This window comes from Carcharodon carcharias, chromosome 18 (assembly GCF_017639515.1).
Source record: "Carcharodon carcharias isolate sCarCar2 chromosome 18, sCarCar2.pri, whole genome shotgun sequence".
Classification (NCBI taxonomy): domain Eukaryota; kingdom Metazoa; phylum Chordata; class Chondrichthyes; order Lamniformes; family Lamnidae; genus Carcharodon; species Carcharodon carcharias.
In genome coordinates, this window is record NC_054484.1 from 65,010,156 (window position 1) to 65,029,872 (window position 19,717).

The 19,717-nt window shown below is 44.1% G+C and overlaps 1 protein-coding gene across 1 annotated transcript in view; it reads right to left on the reverse strand.

Moving 5' to 3' along the window:
- Positions 1 to 778: 778 nt before the first annotated feature.
- Positions 779 to 19,717, reverse strand: part of LOC121290869 — a 77,741-nt gene continuing 58,802 nt past the window's right edge. Inside the window, exon 6 of the mRNA XM_041211891.1 lies at positions 779 to 1,060. Within this exon, the coding sequence (XP_041067825.1) occupies position 1,060 (1 nt within the window). The 3' untranslated portion in view covers positions 779 to 1,059. The remainder of the gene's footprint in view (positions 1,061 to 19,717) is intronic.

Below are 19,717 nucleotides of genomic sequence, written 5' to 3' on the forward strand. Positions count from 1 at the left end.
CTATTCATTGAGCCAAATATGCATGAATTCTCATATGCTACACATGAAACATGCTGCACATTATCATTAAAGCCTGGCACAATTTACAGTCAGATCTTTGGCCTGCATCCCCTGTTCTCAGTCACAGTTGCTCTTTTGTTGCTCAGTTCCCCTGAATACCCGATGAATATTGGCTCCTATCTGCCAGCAGTGTCATCATTTCCACCAGCTTTGGGTAGGAACGTCAGAGTTGGGACACGTAAACAAGCCCTGGGAGTTAAAATTTCAAGCCCTCATGTCTCACGGACTCAGCAGTTTGCCACCTGCATTGCTTCTCTCCCCATCCCCAATTTCCTTTCTGAATTAAAATTGGCCATAAACTTAGCTGGCAGGAAAATAGAATGGTTACAGCACAGAAGGAGGTCATGCAGCCCACTGCACCCAGCCCCTGCCTCGTCCTCTTAGCCCTGCAAAAATAATAAGGTAACAAGTGGAAGGCATATATCCACCCGCCCCACCTCAATTTGCCAGATGTCTAACAGTTACATAAGGCTGTCAGAAAGTATGATGCAAATAAAGAGCCACCACAAGACTGCGATTAAATCAGAACTAAACCAACTCAAGAAATAAAACTGTCTTACTCTGGTTCCAGCAATAGACATGAACAGCTAACTATTGTACACAGTGGTGGTGTGATATGGAGGTGGTACACATGTAACAAGACTCCAATATATTAAATATGAAGTGGTCTGAATTGGGCAAAATGTGGGTACCGTGAGTCAACCAGATTATTCTGTCATGAATTCAAGTTATTTTTAATTATCACTTTGAAATATTTCAAATTCAAAAAATAATTTCAGTGGTTTTTAGTATATTCCTCAATTTAGGTTTAGCAATGAGGTAAACTACCAGCTAAGGAAGATTACAAGCATGATTACTGAGAAAGCCTGTTTAGAATGTTTCATCAGACAGTAACGATAGTCTGCAGAATTTCCTGTGAATGTATGCCGTTGTCATTTGTGGCATCCTGGCAAGTGGCATCGTCAGACACATTATCGGGGATCTTCTTTTCTCTTACTTTCTGTGAAAATATAAAGTTGTATCATTTAATTTTTTGTGCACCGAATTTAGTAATGTTTGCTGTTCACAGAACACTCAGTACCACTTTATACTCTATATTTCTGCACTTCACAAATAAAACACAAACTAAAACACTAGTGGAGTGAAATCATACAGCTTCTTTTATCTACTATATCATCATAAATGGGTTAACATGGTAGTTGGATGACAGATTTTCAGATGAACCTTTTAACCTCTTCAGAGCAATTTTATCTCAAATGTATCTGAGGACTGGTTCTATTTAGTTCTGTTATTATCAGCACATGTAGCTGACCTATTTTGGAGCAACTGCATCAGTTGTTATCTCAAGAGACCAATGGCAAGGTCCACACTGAACTCTCTAAATAAGACTAACAAAGACAGAAAATCCAGTGAATTTGGACACCATATTCATCCACCTAACTGCAGAACAGTGAGGAGACCTGACAGGGCTGCTCACTGCATTCAAAAACATCTGTAGAGTCAAGAGACATGATGTGGATGTGGGACAGTCCCTCCCCCAATAAGGCAATCTCCCATCATCTGGGTCCAGAAAAGCTGGCCCAGCCTGGTGAGGAGATTAACTACATATTGCAGTACCAAATAATAAAGACTTGCAGTATTAACTGCCTCCTGCCCCTCCACCCACCCACTTGTGCTTCTGCCCAAGGCGGACACTAAACTGGAATCCCTACAGGAGGCAAAAATCAACTTGCAGCCCACCAATCACCTTGCAGTCAGATTGGAAACAGTGCCTGAGTTCGAGCAGATAATTCACGTGTTACAAAGGTGGACAAGGAAGAGTTAAGCTTGATAAGAGCAGCCCAGCCCTACAGTCAAAATAATTTACATTTTCTTTGTGAAAAGCACAGGATACCTCTGCGGGGAGCCAAGAACTTAACTGGTATTAACAACCTGGGTGCTAACCGCCATGTAAAAGACCCAAGACCCTTTTAGACAGTGCAAAATTGGGATTTGAAGAGGGATTGAGTTCTGAAAGCAATATTTTCGCTTATGCCTGACCCCAAAAGAAAAAAAAAGTCATAACTCTAATATCCTAATGATCTTTCCCCAATAAAGACAGGTTTTGAATTTAACCCAGTCACCTTAACATTACCCCCCTCGCATGAAAGGACAATGTCATTGCTGATGCCTTATCGCAAGTTTAAACCTCAGAAATGCAGCAGGGAACTGACATTGCCCTGCTAGCTGCATATTTGACTTACCAGTGTGAAGGAGAGAATGAATGTATAGCTCGCTATTTCATTGTTTTCTTTCACAAGACCACATGAAAAGAAAATGAAAAAGAATTCATTTTTTCCTCTGGCGGGCGAAAGGACTGTTATGTCAATAAGACAGGAAAAGAAATCCAAAACTGTATATATCAAAGCTTTATTGTTTTTTGCTATTTTTAAAATGGACTGAACCAAGAAGATGGCTGCTACAATTCACATGATCACAGGATTGGCCCTTGGTTCTAGAAGCTACCAACAGGAGTTACAAGAAGAAAAGATTCCTCCTCTTATCATCATGGAATCTCATACCCAATTGTAAGGCCATTATAATCATGAAAACAGGGGACTCGTAGATCGAAATGCATTATTGCTACAGAGTTCTTAACAGATCCATCTCACGCCTAGGACTGGCCATCTCAATTTCAAAAGGGTACAATTGAGGGGACAATGGATTTCATTTGCATCTTGATAAGCTTACCCCTATAGCAGAGACAGAGGGTCTGCTCAAATAATGGTTTCCTAACACAAGAACTTCAATATGGATGGTAACTCTTTCAAAAGTTAATGGCTGGGACATTATCAGTCCTGAATCCAAAGCCAGTCCAAGACAATAGATAAACATCTCTTTTGACATCCTTGTGCAGAAAGAACATGACTCAGATAACCATTCTGAAATCTCTATATTCCTTTAAGAAATGAGAAACCCTCAGAATGCTGCTCTAACATCAACAGGAAAGAACTCCAGCAACTCCCAGCTAAGCAAGCAAAGGCCACCATCTCTCAACTCCTCAAAGCCTGTTTGATTTTAAAAGTCTCTGAGCATTGCCTGTCAAGTACTCTAAGCACAGAAACTCTATTGTGCCACATCGTCATTTGTTTAAAGGACGTGTTGTTGCCTCCAACCAAACTCATCTGGTTTGAACTTCACCATGAAAGAAACATCCTCTGGACTTTGACTTCTCGGACTCTGGGAATCAAATTCGTTTCTGTGGTTCTTTTATTGTTGTTGCCAATAGTTGTAAATCTATGCCTTTTCTATCCTCCACCACACCTGCCCTTACTGTATGTGTGAATGAGTTTGTGTGCATGAGTGTGTGTGTTTGTGTGTGTGTGTGTGTGAGTGAGTGAGGTTGCACACCATTCAAACCCCGCACTCCCACCATGGGATTTGAATGTGAATAAACTAACCTTCTGAGTTAATCATAATGCGAGTTTGCTGCGAGAGATTACTAAATTGGATCGCACAAAGTGAGGGTTTGGGGAAACGCACCACAGCCTACTTTAAAAATAATTCAAAAACACCTCTGCTCACAGATTGATGGGGAGAGGATAAAGAAGTTCAGGTTCTCTCTCTCTCATACATAGCAGAGTACATAATATTACTAAAATTCTTAGCCGAAAGAATATGCTGCTATCTGAGATAATTCTGTGAAGTTCTGTGTACAAAAATGTGAACCACTAGGGGTCAATTTTCAACTTGCCTTTCAGGCATAAAGCTAACATTATAGATCTTTCACCTGTTATAATCACCTCCCAATCGTCATCTCCATGGAGAATGTAAATTTGTGCACAAGTTAATTATTATTTTATTTTAACCAATGGGTCAATTTTATTAATCAACTGAGAATGCCAAGGTAAAATTATACCATATAGCTATTTGACTTCTCCTGTGTAAACAATTAATTGTGTGGTGTGAACTTTCCTTTAATATACAGAAAATACTGAAGTAATTTATCATTTGACTTAATAATTTTCATGCCAGGCTAACTGATTAAAATTCAACTTTGACAGGGGCACAATTTGGGCATTGGTGGATTGGTCACCCAGTACACACTGGCGAGTGCTCCTGTTCATTAACGTTAATGGCACCGATTTTCATGGAGTTGGCTCAAGCCAGGAGGCCCTTAAAAATGGCAGGCAGGACCTGATTCTAGGATCCCTGCCCCCATTCCCATTTCCGGTAATTTTTGCCAGCACAGTATAATGTTGTGTTTAGCGAGCTTGCACATAGCACTCCTGCCCTTGCTGGCTTCATTGTAGGGGTGAGCATTTTGGTAGAATCAGGCCCATTCTGTTAGTAGACTTCCCGTGTTGGGAACTGAAAAAGATAGATGTTCGACATTTCCTTGGAAATAGATTGCCCTGCTTACCTTCTCATAAAGCTGCCAATCAAGCTTACAGAGGGTAGAATGTGGGAGGTGAGCCAGGAGCTTGACAATTCTTTCTCACCAATTCTCTAGACTCTTTCACTGTTAGTACATTATCAGATCACTTATCCAATCTGCAGTATTGGATGAGCAGAAATTTTCGCCAATTAAACATTGAGAAGAACTGAAGCCATTGTCTTTGGAGCCTGCTAAGAACTCCACTCCCTAGCTACTGACTACATTCCTCTCCTGGGCAATAGTCTAAAGCTAAACAAAACTGTTTACAACCTTGGTGCCATTTTCAACTCCAAGCTGAGCTTCTGATCACATTCCTGCACCCTACCTAAGCCTGCCTATTTACACATCTATAACATTCCTTAAATTTGCCCTTGCCTCAGCTCATTTGCTGCTAAAACGCTTTTTCATGCCTTTGTTACCTCTAGTCTTGACAAATGCACCCTTGGCCTCCCTCCTCATTCTACTCTCCCTAAACTTGAGGTCATCCAAAGCTATGCTGCCCATGCCCTTACTCACACCAAGTCCTGTTCACCTAAAACCCCTCTACTTGTTGACCTTTATTAGTTTCTGATCAAGCAAAGTCTTGATTTAAAAATTCCTATCCTGGCTTTCATATTGCTCCACAACCTCTTTCTCTCTGTAGCTTTCTCCATCACCCCTAAACTTCTGAGATATCTGCATTCATCTAATTCTGACTTCTTGTGTGTGCCTGATTTTAATTGCTCCATCAATGGTGCCTTCAAATGCCTAGGCCTTAAACCTCTCTGACTTTCTACCTTCCTAAGACAATCCTTAAACCTACCTCTTTGAGCAAGCTTCTGACCATCTGCGCTAATATGGTTTTATGTGGATCAGTGTCTAATTTTGATTTATAATACTCTAAGATGTTTTATTAGGTTAAATATGCTATAAATTCTGTAAATTGCTCTTGTTGGAAGTTACTAAGGCCGTCTAAGGTATGTAAAAAATTTTACTTTGGATGGTCAGGAGCAGCAGGGGTTTTTCTCTGGACCCCACAAGAAAAGTCTGATGTCCTCTTATCCTCCCACTTCAGCCACGAGGCTCTTGCAACACTACCCTCCACCACCAACCCCCATCCTTAGATTCACACTGCTACCACGGCCTTTTCTGGGTGCTAGCAATCTTTCTCTTGATCACCCAATCACTCTTCCTCACACCACCTCCACAAACCACCTGCTATTTTCCGCAAACAGCTGAATGATGCCTGACAGTTCAAAGCTGCAAGCTTCCTGATGAAGACTCCCAAGAGGGATTGTCAGCTGATCCTGCAAACTCTATGGGGAGCAATAGGTAAAAAGTATTCAAAACCTGAAATAAATGTTTTTGGCATGAGCACACTGGGGCAATTACAGAGGGGAACTGGCAGCTAATGTGGCACCACAGCCACATAAGGATTAGCATGATGCACAGCGAAAGAACTATATGGAAAAGAATGAAGATTGCAAAGTGGCACAATGACAAGGTAGGCTGTAGAAACAGGCCTGGAGTAGAAGACAAACAGGAAGGGAGGCAGCAAATGAGGAACATAGGAATCATTAACTGATAAAACACCAAGGCTCGTTTAGCTGCTTCCTATGATACAATGAATTGTTGACTAACAATAGCAATTAATCTCTGTCAATTAGTCTGCAACACACCAAGAAATGATGTGAGGAAAACTCTAGTGATGGCACACTTCAGGAACCATAGTCCAAACACTTTCCATTTGTGACAAACCAATAAGAACTCTGCAAAGTTGCCTTTGTACTTAAACTCATTTAGATCAAATTCTGGAAGACCAGAATCCTTGAGTTGGCTGCCTGTGTTCACATCACTAAACCAGGCTCTGTTATCTGGCGGCTAGAAAATTGGACCAACGTTTTCACCAGCTTATATTCCTGTTGCTGGGACAAGGAGTGGAATTCTCCCATGACCCCATTGGCGGGTTCAATGGCAGGCAGGGGGAGGGGTAGAATTCAGTGGGAGGTCCAAAAACAGTTCCACGCTGACTTGGGATGACAGTGAGATCTTCCACTACTGCCCACCATGTTGGGTCATAATTCCTACCAGAGGCTGGCATGAAACCGACTTGAATCCCGCTAATGGGATGCAGATGAAGGCCCAGCCAAATCACCCCTCCCACGCCTGATCAAATGCCATGCCAGCGGGAAAATGATAAGTCTGGACCAACACGGTGCATAAATCTCAGCACTTACCTTAAGTAGGCCTTGAGCAGCTCGCGGAGATCAGAAGAGAAGGCGGAGGCCTCCAGCATCCAGACCCTGGAGCACTACATGCAGTACTGGGTGGGTGGAGCTTCAACCACTGTGGATCTTCTCCACAAAGCAGTATCCAAGAGGTGGGAGTTCTCGGCCCAGAAACTTCGCCAAAGATCCAGACCTTTGCCCAGGGACTTTGCCAAAAGATTGATTCATCCAGCTGCAGGTGGAAAGCAGCAGGAGGTACTGTTGGGCAGTGAGGGTCTGTAAGGGAGAAAGCATTGAAAGAAGGGTGGAAGGGGAATGAAGAGATGGTGTGGGGGATTCAGGCCTAGGGGTTGTATGGACAGGCAGGGGTACTGGGGAAAGAAGGTATCAGAAGGATCTTTCAAGGCATCAGGTGGAATGGAGCAAGAGAGTGGGGAGGCCCTTGGTGGGTTTTTGGTTGCAGCTGGGGTGGGGAGAGGGCATCTTCAGCAGCTATTAAGATGCATGGGGGTGTCTTGAGTTCTGAAGGACCAAGGCGGGGGTGGTTATTGAGGTGTGGTAGGGGTTCATACGGAGGAGTCAGTGGACATGATGCTGGACTCCTGGGGTGAAAACTGAGAGTCATTATGGTAGGAGGGAAGGGTGAGGGTTACAGGGGACAAAGGGAGCTGGTAGGGTGAGAGGATGAGTGTGCGATGACGGTGAAGGGACGCTGAGGGTAGTTAGTGGGGAAATGGAGATGCACACGGACCCCGGAGGAGTGGACGTGAGGATGGGCAAGTCAATGCTAACGGTGGGTGGGATTCTCGGGGAGGAAGAGGGCTTTGACATTTGTCTGGGCATTGCCAAAGGTGTTGGGAGAGGATTGAAAGATAACGGTGGGAGATCGAAAGTAATACCGGGCGGGGTGGTCAGTGCTTATGGGGGATAGGGTGTAGGTAGCTGGAGGAGGGGAGAAAGTTTTGGAGTGCAGGAAAATGTGACTATCACCATTGCAAGGCTACAGGCAACTAGGCGGAGCCGTGTGATGGAGATCTCGAGATGCTGCACAGGGTTTGGGTCATCGGGTGGGTGGAGATCAGGTCATCTCAACTGGACAACTGAAAGGGAACCCGAGCATGTAGTGTTTCCAATGCTAGGGTCCAGGGACACTTAACAGTTTGAAGGATAAAAGCTCAGTATGTGTGGGAGAGTGCTTGCACATGGCTCACAAGGACCCTGTACATATTGTTGGCTCCCTATAGATGCCTCATTCCAGGGGATGGGGTATCTGTAGGAAGGAAGGGTGAGGAGGTAACACTACATTAAGCATTACAGCTAAAACAAGACAGTAGGCACCATTAAAGCGAAAGTGATTATATTTGCCAAGGTTTCTGATTGTGACATTCAATTTGCTACCAGTGCAACCACTTGCGATTTAATATTTGCTAACTTTCCTTTCCCTGCCACTTCTTCTAAGCGCTCCCCCAACATCTGCAGTAGGGGTGGAGGCAGCCTGCTGACCATTTCGCCCTGTTGCCATGGATGAGCTCAGTGGTTGTCCTCTGGAGAGCTGAGGCCTGGAGGGCCCCCACTTACTTTGGCTGTCCTGCTGTGGGTCAGCTGCTCCCTCTGTGGTGACAGAGGATGAGGTTGAAGGGGTCACAGGCAAAGGGGATTCAGAAGGGCTGGACAATATCTGAAATACCTCAGTGGATGTCGCAGAGGTGTCCAGCAGCTGCCCATCCTCCCTTTGGGTGCCTGAAGATCCTGCCTGACTCCTTGAATGGAAGGAGCATCTGGAGGGAGGTCGTGGTGCCCTGTCCCCCTCTCGTGTACTAACTGCAGAAGCTCACCCATGGCTACCGTGCTGGAGTGCAGATCTATGTGCAGCTCCAGCAGAATCTGATGGACCAGAATCTCCATGGTATTCACCATCCTCCTCAGCAGGCGGATAGACTCCTCCAACTCATGTGCCACCCTACTGAGGTCCTCCAACGCTTCTGCCTGATGTCCCCCTGCCTCGTGCTCACTGTCCACTGTCCGTTGGAAGGCCACTTCCAGAGGCCGGTCAACGGACTCGGACCTCACAGGTGCCTCTTCCCCAGCACTCCGAATACTGGTGAGCTTGGCTGGTCCTGCCTCCTCCTGCTGCCGACATGTGTCCATATGGTGACCACCAGGTTGTGAGACCCTTCCTACTCTAGAACTAATACACACCGAGATATGTGTCTCTGGGCTGGTGGAGGGTGCAAGTGTCAGCTATGATGCTGCTACAGTAACACATGTCCCCTGAGTTATCTCCTCAGTCCTCTCCAGGCTTGGGCTTGCGCTGAAGAGGGAAAGGTCGTCTTCTTGGCCTTGCCCACTTCCTGGTGGCAGATGAGAAAGCAAGTGACACATCAGCTGCCTGCAACACCCTTGGACCTGAGATTTCCATTATCTTCATATATCCTTAAGGGATGGAGGCCCACCTCCAATCTCCCCTTTTCCAATGGCCTGGTCATGCTCCAGCCTTGCCACCTGGGCAGCCCTCTCCTTGAACTCAGTCACTTACTTGAAGTGTGGCCTAGCCCCCTCCGTCTTCTCCCTCTCTCGCTAGTTATGGCTTAACTCATCCTGCTCAAAGAGAAGAGAGAAGATGTGGCTGAGGAATTTAGCATCCATTTTTACATTGAATTAGAATGCTTCTTTCCAAACTTCCAGTCTTACAGATAACCGACTGGATTGTGTGGCATTTCATTAATGCACGTGCATGTTGCCCAGGAGGCTTCTGGGCTAGCACCCTCCAGAGCAGTGAGCCCATACACATAAGAATAAGGGCTCAGAGAGGCATGTGATCTTGCTGGTGCCCTCTTTGCCTAAGACCCTTCCCACCTCCTGCCCCACCTCCCTCTTCCAGGCAACTTGTGAGCTCTCTTCGTGTGGAAGGTTGAAGGAGGCACCAGTGGTCAATCCACCTATAGAGTGGATTGGCTGCACCGGGGTATGAGGCATCTCCTTGACATTTCCATTGAGGCCCATGGTCCCTGACATTCATTTGTTATGGTAACTGTGAGCAGCTGATGCTTACATACCCTGGCCGAATGGTTGAGGTTGTTCATTCTCTTCCAGCATTGGGTGGCTGATTTACACTGAATGCCCTGGCACTGACAGCAGAAGCATCCTGCACCCATGGAGGGTTGGCCCCCCTGCTCGGCCTCCTCCTCCCATCTGGATACAAGATGTCCTTCCTGGCCTCCACCTAGTCAAGGAGGACGCCCAGGGATGAGTAACTGAACTTAGGAGCAAGAGGTCCCTGTCTTGTTCCTGCCAGCTCTTTGGGCCTTGTCAGTAAATTGATGTCCGGCGCCTTTTAAATATGATGCCCAGACATGACGGTGGGCCTGTGCCATCCAGCCCTTCCCGCCGCGCAATTCATCGGGAAACCCCTGGCTGCTTAATTAAGGAGGCCAGTTTTGCGCGATACCATAGGAATTCCCATTGGCCTCCGCAGTGGGAAACACTCCTGATCCCTGCCCCCACCATGGGACTTAGTCCCTGTTGGGAGAATTCTGCCCAAGGAAGCCAGATTTTGTCATCCAATTGCAGGGAGCTGCCTCATGGGTGCCAGTCTCCTGAAACAAAACAGGCAGCAGGACAATAGCAACCAAAGAGAGATCACAGCATATAAGAACTAGCATGAGACTAATTTATGATACTTAGCAAGGTAGTATAAAGGCACTGGAACTGAGCCCTTTCTGAACATTCAAAGGAACAATGCACATTGCACATTCAGTCCAGCCATAGATTCAGTGAATCCCCAACAGACTAAGCAAACATCTTAACAAGCATAACACTGGAATTTGTTGTTTTTCCTGTGGCTTCAGATTTCAGAATGTTCTTAGCTACTCAAAGGACCCGCTCCACAGGAGAACAAAGCAGTATTTACATCAGCCCTTTTCAAAGTGGCACATTATGTTGGCAAAGCTAAAAGACCCCTCAAGGTACAAACCAAGGGATACATCTGCTATGTTAAACATGAAAAGGGAGAATGTCTGCCTCAGACATGTTTCACATTCAAAGCACAACCTTTCACAGGAACAGCTAAGCTAATAACACTGTAGTACAATAACGAACAAAAAATGAAAATTCAAATCTAAGGAACTGATTTAGGCTGAAGCAGAGAATAGCCACAAATTTAAAACTATTTAAACCCTATTCTGAGTAGGTAAAAAGAGCCTCCTGAGATAAATCCCCCAACATGTAGATCAGCGTACAAATCATATTCCACACTAAATGATGAACCATGAATAATCACTCTGACTTTCAGCTCATCAAAATGTGAGACACTCACATCTTGGAAATGTGCTATGTTGACCATATTTGTTCTAGCCCTAATGACAAGGTGAACTTGATAATATAGATAAACTCCTATTATTTTTGTTTACATTAGAAATTTTCTCACTGTTAATTTTCTCATTTTATCTAATTTTCTTAATTTAATAGCCATGGCCCTGGCCACCAGCTGAAAAGTTGGAGGCAACTCCATTACGACCATTTCCAGGAGCCCTGACAGAAATAAATGGCCAACAGGCAGTCTGCAGCCTGCCGTTGGGGTTCCGGTCCCTTTGAAGATGAAGAACCTGCCTCCAAGAGCTACTGACCAATCAGATGGCCAGTAGCCCTTCAGTCCCAGCAGTGTCATAGAGTGAGGCGGCCCTTCTGGGACTGCAGCAAGTTCCAGAGCAGGTTCCATTGACTGAGGCCCAGAAAAGAGGTGACTTGGACGGAATCATCAGGACCAGTCAGGAAGCCCCATTTAGAGGAAGGAGATGAGGGGGAGATGGTTGGTGTGGAGGATGGGGGTGTCTTCCAGCAAATCATCTGGGCCCCCCTTCAAGCCCAGCGCAGGGCCCCAGGATATAGCTGGCGGTCTCGCCATATGGAGTGCCCATCTCCGCCCCCCCCCCCACCTGTCACTTAATTGGCGTGGGGGGGGTGCGGGAGAGGAGGGGTTTGGGAGGTATTGCAGAAGGCACTGGGCTCTCCACTCCACATCTTCCCAGCTGATTTTACAGGTCCCCCTATCAACCCCCCACCATACAGCTCACCCCCAAAGAAGGCATAAAATCTGTCCAAGATTTCAGTCTCGGGTCCTTGACCAGAACCAGGAAAGGTAGAAATGCAATATTAATTGAGCAAGTGAAATGGAGGCAGGTAAGAAAAACAACAAAAGGGCAAGTATCTGATAGGGTGGAAATCAGGAAAGATTTAAATGATAAAAGATTTCCTGATGCAAGGTTAAAGATAGTAGAATGAGACAAGTAAAGAAACAAAAGATGTGTCTAGAGGAGATGCTAATGGCAGGATCCTGAATACAGTGTGAAAAACAAGGAGAAATGAAAGCAAAAATCAAACTGCCAAAGAAAAATAAACAAAATGGGGACAGAGGTTACAATCCAAAATTGTTGAACTTAATGTTAAATTCAGAAGACTATAAAGTGCCCAGTCAAAACATGAGGGGAAGAGGTGATGGCATAAGTGCATGAAATAGAGTGGACACATTCGAGGTCCCTGTCAACCAGGAGTTTTGGGGGAGTTGGTGAGGGGAGTCTTCAGTTGGGGAAAGAAGACATATCAGCAACTAGCATTTGCTGGAACAGATTTGTTGGAGATGGAGAAACTGGGAGAATAGAATAGAGTCCTTAAAGGAAGCCACATATGAGGAAGTATAGTCAAGGTAGCTGTGGGAGTTATTGGGCTTTTAGTGAATATTGGTTAGTCTATCTCCAGAAATGGAGACAGTAACCCAAGGAAAAGATGGGAAGAGTCAGAGATAGACATGAAAGCAAAAAAAGATTGGAATTGGAAACACCTCCTGCAATCCTCAGTAATTCCAAACTATACCTTCTTGTTCAGTGTGACAAACCTCTTCCTCCTGTTGGCAGGGAACAGAATCTTTCTGTGGAGCCTTACAGCCCAGAACATCACTTCTAGAGATTCCACTGTGAAGCAAGGTGCTGCATCGCAATGATTTGCTGTAGGTCCTTGCTTTGTTTAAACACCTGTACAATCCTTTAAGTTTTATCCTAGCACAATTCCTTTAAATAGTTGATATGAAAAAGACAGAGGCAGTTGGCATCATGACTACTGTGCCAATTGGTTGGAAAATCTGGAAGTGAGATGCAAATGCAGTGGCAACATTAAAATGTCAATGACCAATGCACTTCTGAATCCTCTGGATTCCTCATGCACTACTGCCCCCCTCCCCCCACCCCCCTCCCACTGTCAGCACACTGGAAAGGAAAAATTCAGCTCTGGGAAAGCTAACTCTTAGTTTTAAAGAGGGTAGGGGAAGTAATGAGTGACAGAAGGAGGGAGAGAGAGAGAAATTACAAGAGATTTATGGCTATGCAAACCAAATACAGATATTTAGTGAATCATTCACATGTGCAAGAAGTTCCTCTTGGACTAAAGGATGTGAGATTTGAATCAAGCAGACCAAATAGAATTACCAGCATGTAAGATGGATCAGGCAGGAACAGAGCTCACAGGAGGTATCAGATATCATATCCATAGAGAAAGGATTATCATTTTTGAGTCCCAGTAGGCTAACACTATTCCAAACGCAGAAGAGACTACCAACTCCATTACACAGAGTTAGTTAAATCAGATTGTATGAGTTCCTGGAATCATAAATAAAACTATGAGTATTTCAGTAGTATGCTAAACTGATTGATCTTTTAGAATAGAATCATAGAATTATAGAACGGTCACAGCACAGAAGAAGGCCATTCAGACTGCTGTGTCTGTGTTGGCTCTCTGAAGGAACAATTCACCTAGAACCACTCTCCCACCTTCTCCCTGTAGTCTTGCACATTCTTCCTTTTCAGATAATAATCCAATTCCTTCTAGAATGCTTCAATTGAGCTTGCCACCTTCACACTATCAGGCAGCACATTCCAGATCCTAACCACTTGCTCTATAAAAAAGATTTTCCTCATGTTGCCATTGCTTCTTTTGCCAATCACCTTAAATCTCAAACATTGCACCAATGGAAACAATTTCTCTCCATCTACTCTGTCTAGACCTCCCATGATTTTGAATATGTCTATCAAATCTCCTCTCAATCTTCTCTTCTCCAAGGAATACCATCCCAACATCTCTAATCTATCTATTTAACTGAAGTTCCTCATCTCTAGAACCAATCTCATGAATAGTTGGCATCATAGCACATAGGAAAATGATTATGATTGTTGGAGGTCAATCATTCTCAGTCCCAGGACACTGCTGCAGGAGATCCTGAGGATAGTGTTCTAGGCCCCGCTATTTTCAGCTCCTCCATCAATGATCTTCTCTGCATATCAAGGTCAAAAGTGGGGATGTTCGCTGATGATTGCACAATGTTCAGCACCATTCGTGACTCTTCAGATTCTGAAGCAGTCTGTATTCACATGAAGCAAGACCTAGACAACATTCAGGCTTGGGCTGATGAGTGGCAAATACATTTGTGCCACACAATTGCCAGGCAAGACCATCCCCAACAAGAGATAATCTAAATATCTCACCTTGTCATTCAATGGCATCACCATCGCTGAATCCTCCACTATCAACATCCTGGGTTTGACCATTGATCAGAAACTGAACTGGGCCAGCCAGATAAATATTATGGGCAGAATTTTACCCTTGTTGGGCAGGCGTGGCGGGGCAGTCAGGAAGCCTACCGCCACCCACGATCAGGGCCGGACCGTGATTTCACACTGGTGGTTCTAATTAAGGCTCACCTAGCATGAGGCACATACGGCAGCACTGAGCACTGCCTGTGCAGGGGGTGGGGGCCAGAGAAGGGTGAGCGGGGAACTCCATGTATGCACGTGAGTGAGTGCTTGAAAATCTCTCTGAGGCCCAGAGCTGCCTCAGGGAGATAAAGGGTTTTAAAAATTAGAAATAAAGCTTTTAAAAATGTTATGAAACATATCCTCTCATGTGACTTTGTTACGAGTAGGGACATGTTATAAATTACATTTTTTTAAAATAATTTTATTTTTATTTGATGCTGGAAACCTCATCCTGCTCGTGGATGAGGTTTCAATAGGCCTTCTAATTATTGGCGGGTGTGCTGCCAATTCCTGCACATGCCCACCGACTGAAATATCATGCGACTGTGCGTTGATATCGGGACACTCGCCCGTCATCTCGTGTCATTTCACACTTGAGCGGGTCAGGCACAGGCCCACCCGCCGAGGTGAAAATTCTGCCTTATGGCTACCAGAGCAGGTCAGAGGTTAGGAATCCTGCGATGAGTAACTTACCTCCTGACTCCCCAAAGTCTGTCCACTTCTACAAGGCACGAGTCAGGAAATGGAATGGAATACTTGCCACTTGCCTGGATGATTGCAGCTTCAACAATGCTCGAGAAGTTCGACACCATCCAAGACAAAGCAGCCCACTTGATTGGCACCCCATTCATCACCATATCATTCACCCCCTCCATCACTGATGCACAGTGGCACCAGTGCGTACCATCTACAAGGTGCACTGCAGACGCTCACCACTGTTCCTTTGACAGCACCTTCCATACACGTGACCTCTACCACCTATAAGTAAAAGGGCAGCAGATGTATGGGGACACCACCACCTACAAGTTTCCCCACCAAGTCACACACCATCTTGGAAATATGTCACCATTCTTTCACTGTTTGCTGGGTCTAAATACTGGAACTCCCTCCCTAACAGCACTGTGGATGTTCCGAAAACACATGGACTACAGCAGTTCAAACAGGCAGCTCACCACCGCCTTCTCAAGGACAATTAGTGATGGGCAATAAATGCTGGCCTCGCTCATGATGCCCAAATTCCATGGACGAATAACTGATAGAAGAAAATCTTTTATGCACCCCCTCTAATGCCTTCACATCCTTCCTAAAGCATGGCACCCAGAACTGGATGCATACTCCACCTGAGGCGGATCCAGTATTTTATACTGGTTTAACATAACTTCCTTGCTTTTGTATTTCATGCCCCTATTTATAAAGCCTAGGATGATGCACACTTTATTAACTGCTCTCTTAACCTGACCTGCCACCTTCAATGATTTATGTACATATGCATCCAGTTCCTCTGCTCCTGCAGCCCTCTTACAATTGTACTCCTTATTTTATATTGCCTCCCTGCATTTTTTCTACCAAAATATAGCACTTCACGCATCTCCACATCGAACTTCATTTGCTACTTGTTTGCCTATTGCACCACCTTGTCTATATCCTTTTGAAGTTCCCCATTATCCTCCTCACAGCTCACAATGCTTCCAAATTTTGTATTGTCCTCAAGTTTTGAAATTGTGCCCTGTACAACAAGGTCTAGGTCATTCATCTATAATGGGAATAGCAGGGTTCCTAACTGATCCCTGAGGAACTCCACTATAATTTTTTTTTTCCATTCTGAAAAACGACCATTAGCCATGATTCTGTTTTCTGTCATTCTGCCAATTTCATATCGATATTGCTACAGTCTCTTTTATTGCATGAGCTGCAACTTTGCTCATAAATCTAATGTGTGGCACTTTATCAGATATCTTTTAGAAACCCATGTACACAGCATCAACAGTATCACCCTCATCAACCCTCTCTGTTACCACATCAAAAAGCTAATGCAAGTTAATTCTATACTCAGCCTGGTTCTCAGTTATATTATCCTCCTTACATCTGTCATAAGCACATGGTTTGCTCATAACAAATTCATGTTGGCTTTCCTTAATAACCCCACATTTGCCTAAGTGTTTATTAATTTTGTCCCAAATTATTGTTTCTCGAATATTCCCCACCACTGAGGTTAAACTGACTGGCCTGTGGTTGCTGAGCTTATCTTTACACTCTTTTTTTGTACAAGAGTGTAACATTTGCAATTCTCTAGTCCTCTGGCACCACCCCTGAGTCTAAGAAATGTTGGAAAATTATGGCCAGTGCCTCCACAATTTCTTCTCTTGCTTCCCTTTGTATCCTTGGATGCATCTCATTCAGTCCTGGTGCCTTATCATCTTAAGTGTCTGAACACCTCCTCAATCATGCCCCCTACCTCCATGCATGAATCTCCTTATTGGTCCCTAATCAGCCCCATTCCTCCTTTTATTTACATTTTCAATTCTCCTCTGAACCTTCTATACTCAGCCAGGTTCTCGGTTATATTATCCACCTGGCATCTGTCATAGCACACTTTTTTTTCTTCGTCTTAATTGCTATCTCTTCTGTCATCCAGGAAACTCTAGATTTGTTTGCCCTACTTTTCCCCTTTGTGGCAATATACCAGGAATATGCACAAACTATCCCTTTAAAAGTAGCCCATTGTTCAGTTGTAGTTTAGCCTGCCAACTTTTGATTTCAATTTATCTGGGTCACACCCTTTCTTACCCCATTTGACGTTGGCTTTTCCCCGTTAATTATTCTTACCCTGGATTGTTCCTTGATCTTTTCCATAGCCAACTTAAATCTTATGAACAATGATCACTGTCCCTTAAATGTTCTACTATTGACACTTGAGCTACTTGGCCCAACTCATTCCCAAGGACCAGGTCTAGCAATGCACCCTTTCTCATTAGACAGGAAACATACTGCTTTCGAAAATTCTCTTGAACACACTCTAGGAACTCTTGCCCCTTCCTGCCCTTTACATGACTACTATCCCAGTCTATATTCAGATAAGTGAAGTCCCCATTATAACTACTTAATAATTCTTACACCTCTCTATAATTTCCTTTAAAATTTGCTTCTCTGCATCTTTCCCACCAGATGGTGGCCTATAGACTACACTGAGTAATGTCATTGCAACTTTTTGTGCCTTAGCTCTATCCAATTATATTCTGTCATTTTCTCCTCAAGGACATCCTCTCTCTTCAGCACTACAATGTTCTCCTTAATCAATATTGACACCCATTGCCATTTGCTTCCTCTCCTATATATCCTGAACACCTTGTATCCAGGACTATTTAAAATCCAGTCCTGCCCTTCTTTGAGCCAGGTCTTTGTTATCACCACAACATCTTATTTCCACATGTCTATTTGGACCTGCATCTCACCAACCTTATGTACCACACTCTATGCATGCACCTATATACACAATAACCCCAGTTTAGACTTTACTTTTCCCCTTATGCTGAACTCACCTACTATCTTATTATTTGTTACTCTCGTGCTAATTTCCTCTCCCAGTGTTCTGTCTATCTTGGTATTCATTTCCCACACCCCTACCAGGTTAATCTAAACCCTCCCCAATAGCACTAGCAAATTGCCCCACAAGGAATTTGGAGACTGCTCTGTTTAGTAGCAACCCATCTGGCCTGTACAGGTCCCATCTCCCCCAGGGCTGGTCCCAATGTCCCAGGAATCTAAAGTTATCTCTCCTGCAACAGCTTTCCAGTGACACATTCATCTGCTTTATCCTCTTATTTCTACACTCACTTGTACATAGAACTGTGAGTAATCCTGAGGTCCTGCTTGCTAATTTCCTATCTAACTGCCTAAATTCTGACTGCAGGACCACATTCCTCTTTCTACCTATGCAATTGGTACTGATGTGGACCATGACTGCTGGCTGATCACCCTGATCCCCTCAGAGTGCTCTGCAACTGCTCAGTGACATTCTTGACCCTGGCACCAGGGAGGCAACATACCAACCTGGATTCACATCGGAGTTGCAGCAATGCCTGTCTGTTCCCTGAACTATTTAATCTCATATTACTGTTGCTCTTCCAGTCTTTTTTTTGTGTATGCTGTACTGTTGAACCAGCCATGGTGCCATGGGCTTGGCTCTGGCTGCACTCCCCAAGTGAACCATCACTCTTATCAGTATTTAGAACTGACTACCGGTTGGAGAGTGAGATGCGCTCAGGGAATTCCTGCACTACCTGCTTGTTTCTTCTTAATTTTCTGGTAGTCACCTATTCCGTTTCTCCTTGGTCCCTCCTCCAAAGCTGCGGAATGACCATGAAGCTCTCAACCTCATGGATGTTCCTCAGTGATGCCAGGGGCTGCTGTATCACTGACACCCAGAGCTCAAGCTGCTGCAGCTGATAACATTCCCTGCATAAATGGTTATTGCGGACATGGGAAGAGTCCCGGAGTTCCCACATGGAATGGGATGTGCACTCGAGAAGAGAGAGCTGCTTTCTCATTCCTATATGTATTAGATAATAAAACCTATTATTTAAAAAGAAAGACTCACCAACTATTCACTCCCCTTCTGCTTAAAATATGGAAGTTCATTTAAATATTTTACTTAACCCTTATTATCTAAAAAAAAAACTAATTTCTCAGCTGCTTATATTAACTCCTTAACTTTAGAGATAGAGATGCAAAGATAAAACACTCAGCCAATCATCTCACAGCCTTTCTGCGATGTCACAATTTGACTTTTTTTTCTCTCACTTTTTAATACTTGAGCAGGTCCCACCACTGCTGTTGTTGCCTCCAGTTAGGTTTGCATCCTTCTTCTGCTCTATCTCTCTTTTAATCCACTGCCACTGATGTCTCCCATCAGGTCTGCACCCTTCTCCCCATTAGGATGTCCAGTAGACTCCCTATCTAAGCTTTCAACCCATCAGCAATATGAAGAGTCCATTGATGAACTAATCTCACTGATTTATATTATTCTTGGATATTAAGTTCAGTGTCAGTTTATAATCAGCAATAATCAGTTAATGCTGAATTACTATGGTGTAGCTGAACTGCTATTGTAATCTCCATTATTTATTCTATCAGTTAACTATACCTGCCAAATGATTTGCATACTTTAATTTTGAAGGCTTAAGTATTGTTAATTGCGATTATAATGCACTAGCAAAGAAATGTTAGTTCATGACTTTATGGTCTGACTTCAATTACTTACTAACTTGTACATATCCAAATTGGAGATAATGGAAATATTAATATTATTCCAACTGATGGATGTAAAGCAATTCAGTGAGCCAAATTTTGCCATTATTCTCCTTTTTTTTTGCAAAAATATACTTAATTCATAAATCTTCAACAACATTTCAAACCATTTCAAAATCATCATCACAAAAATACAATCAGGTTCA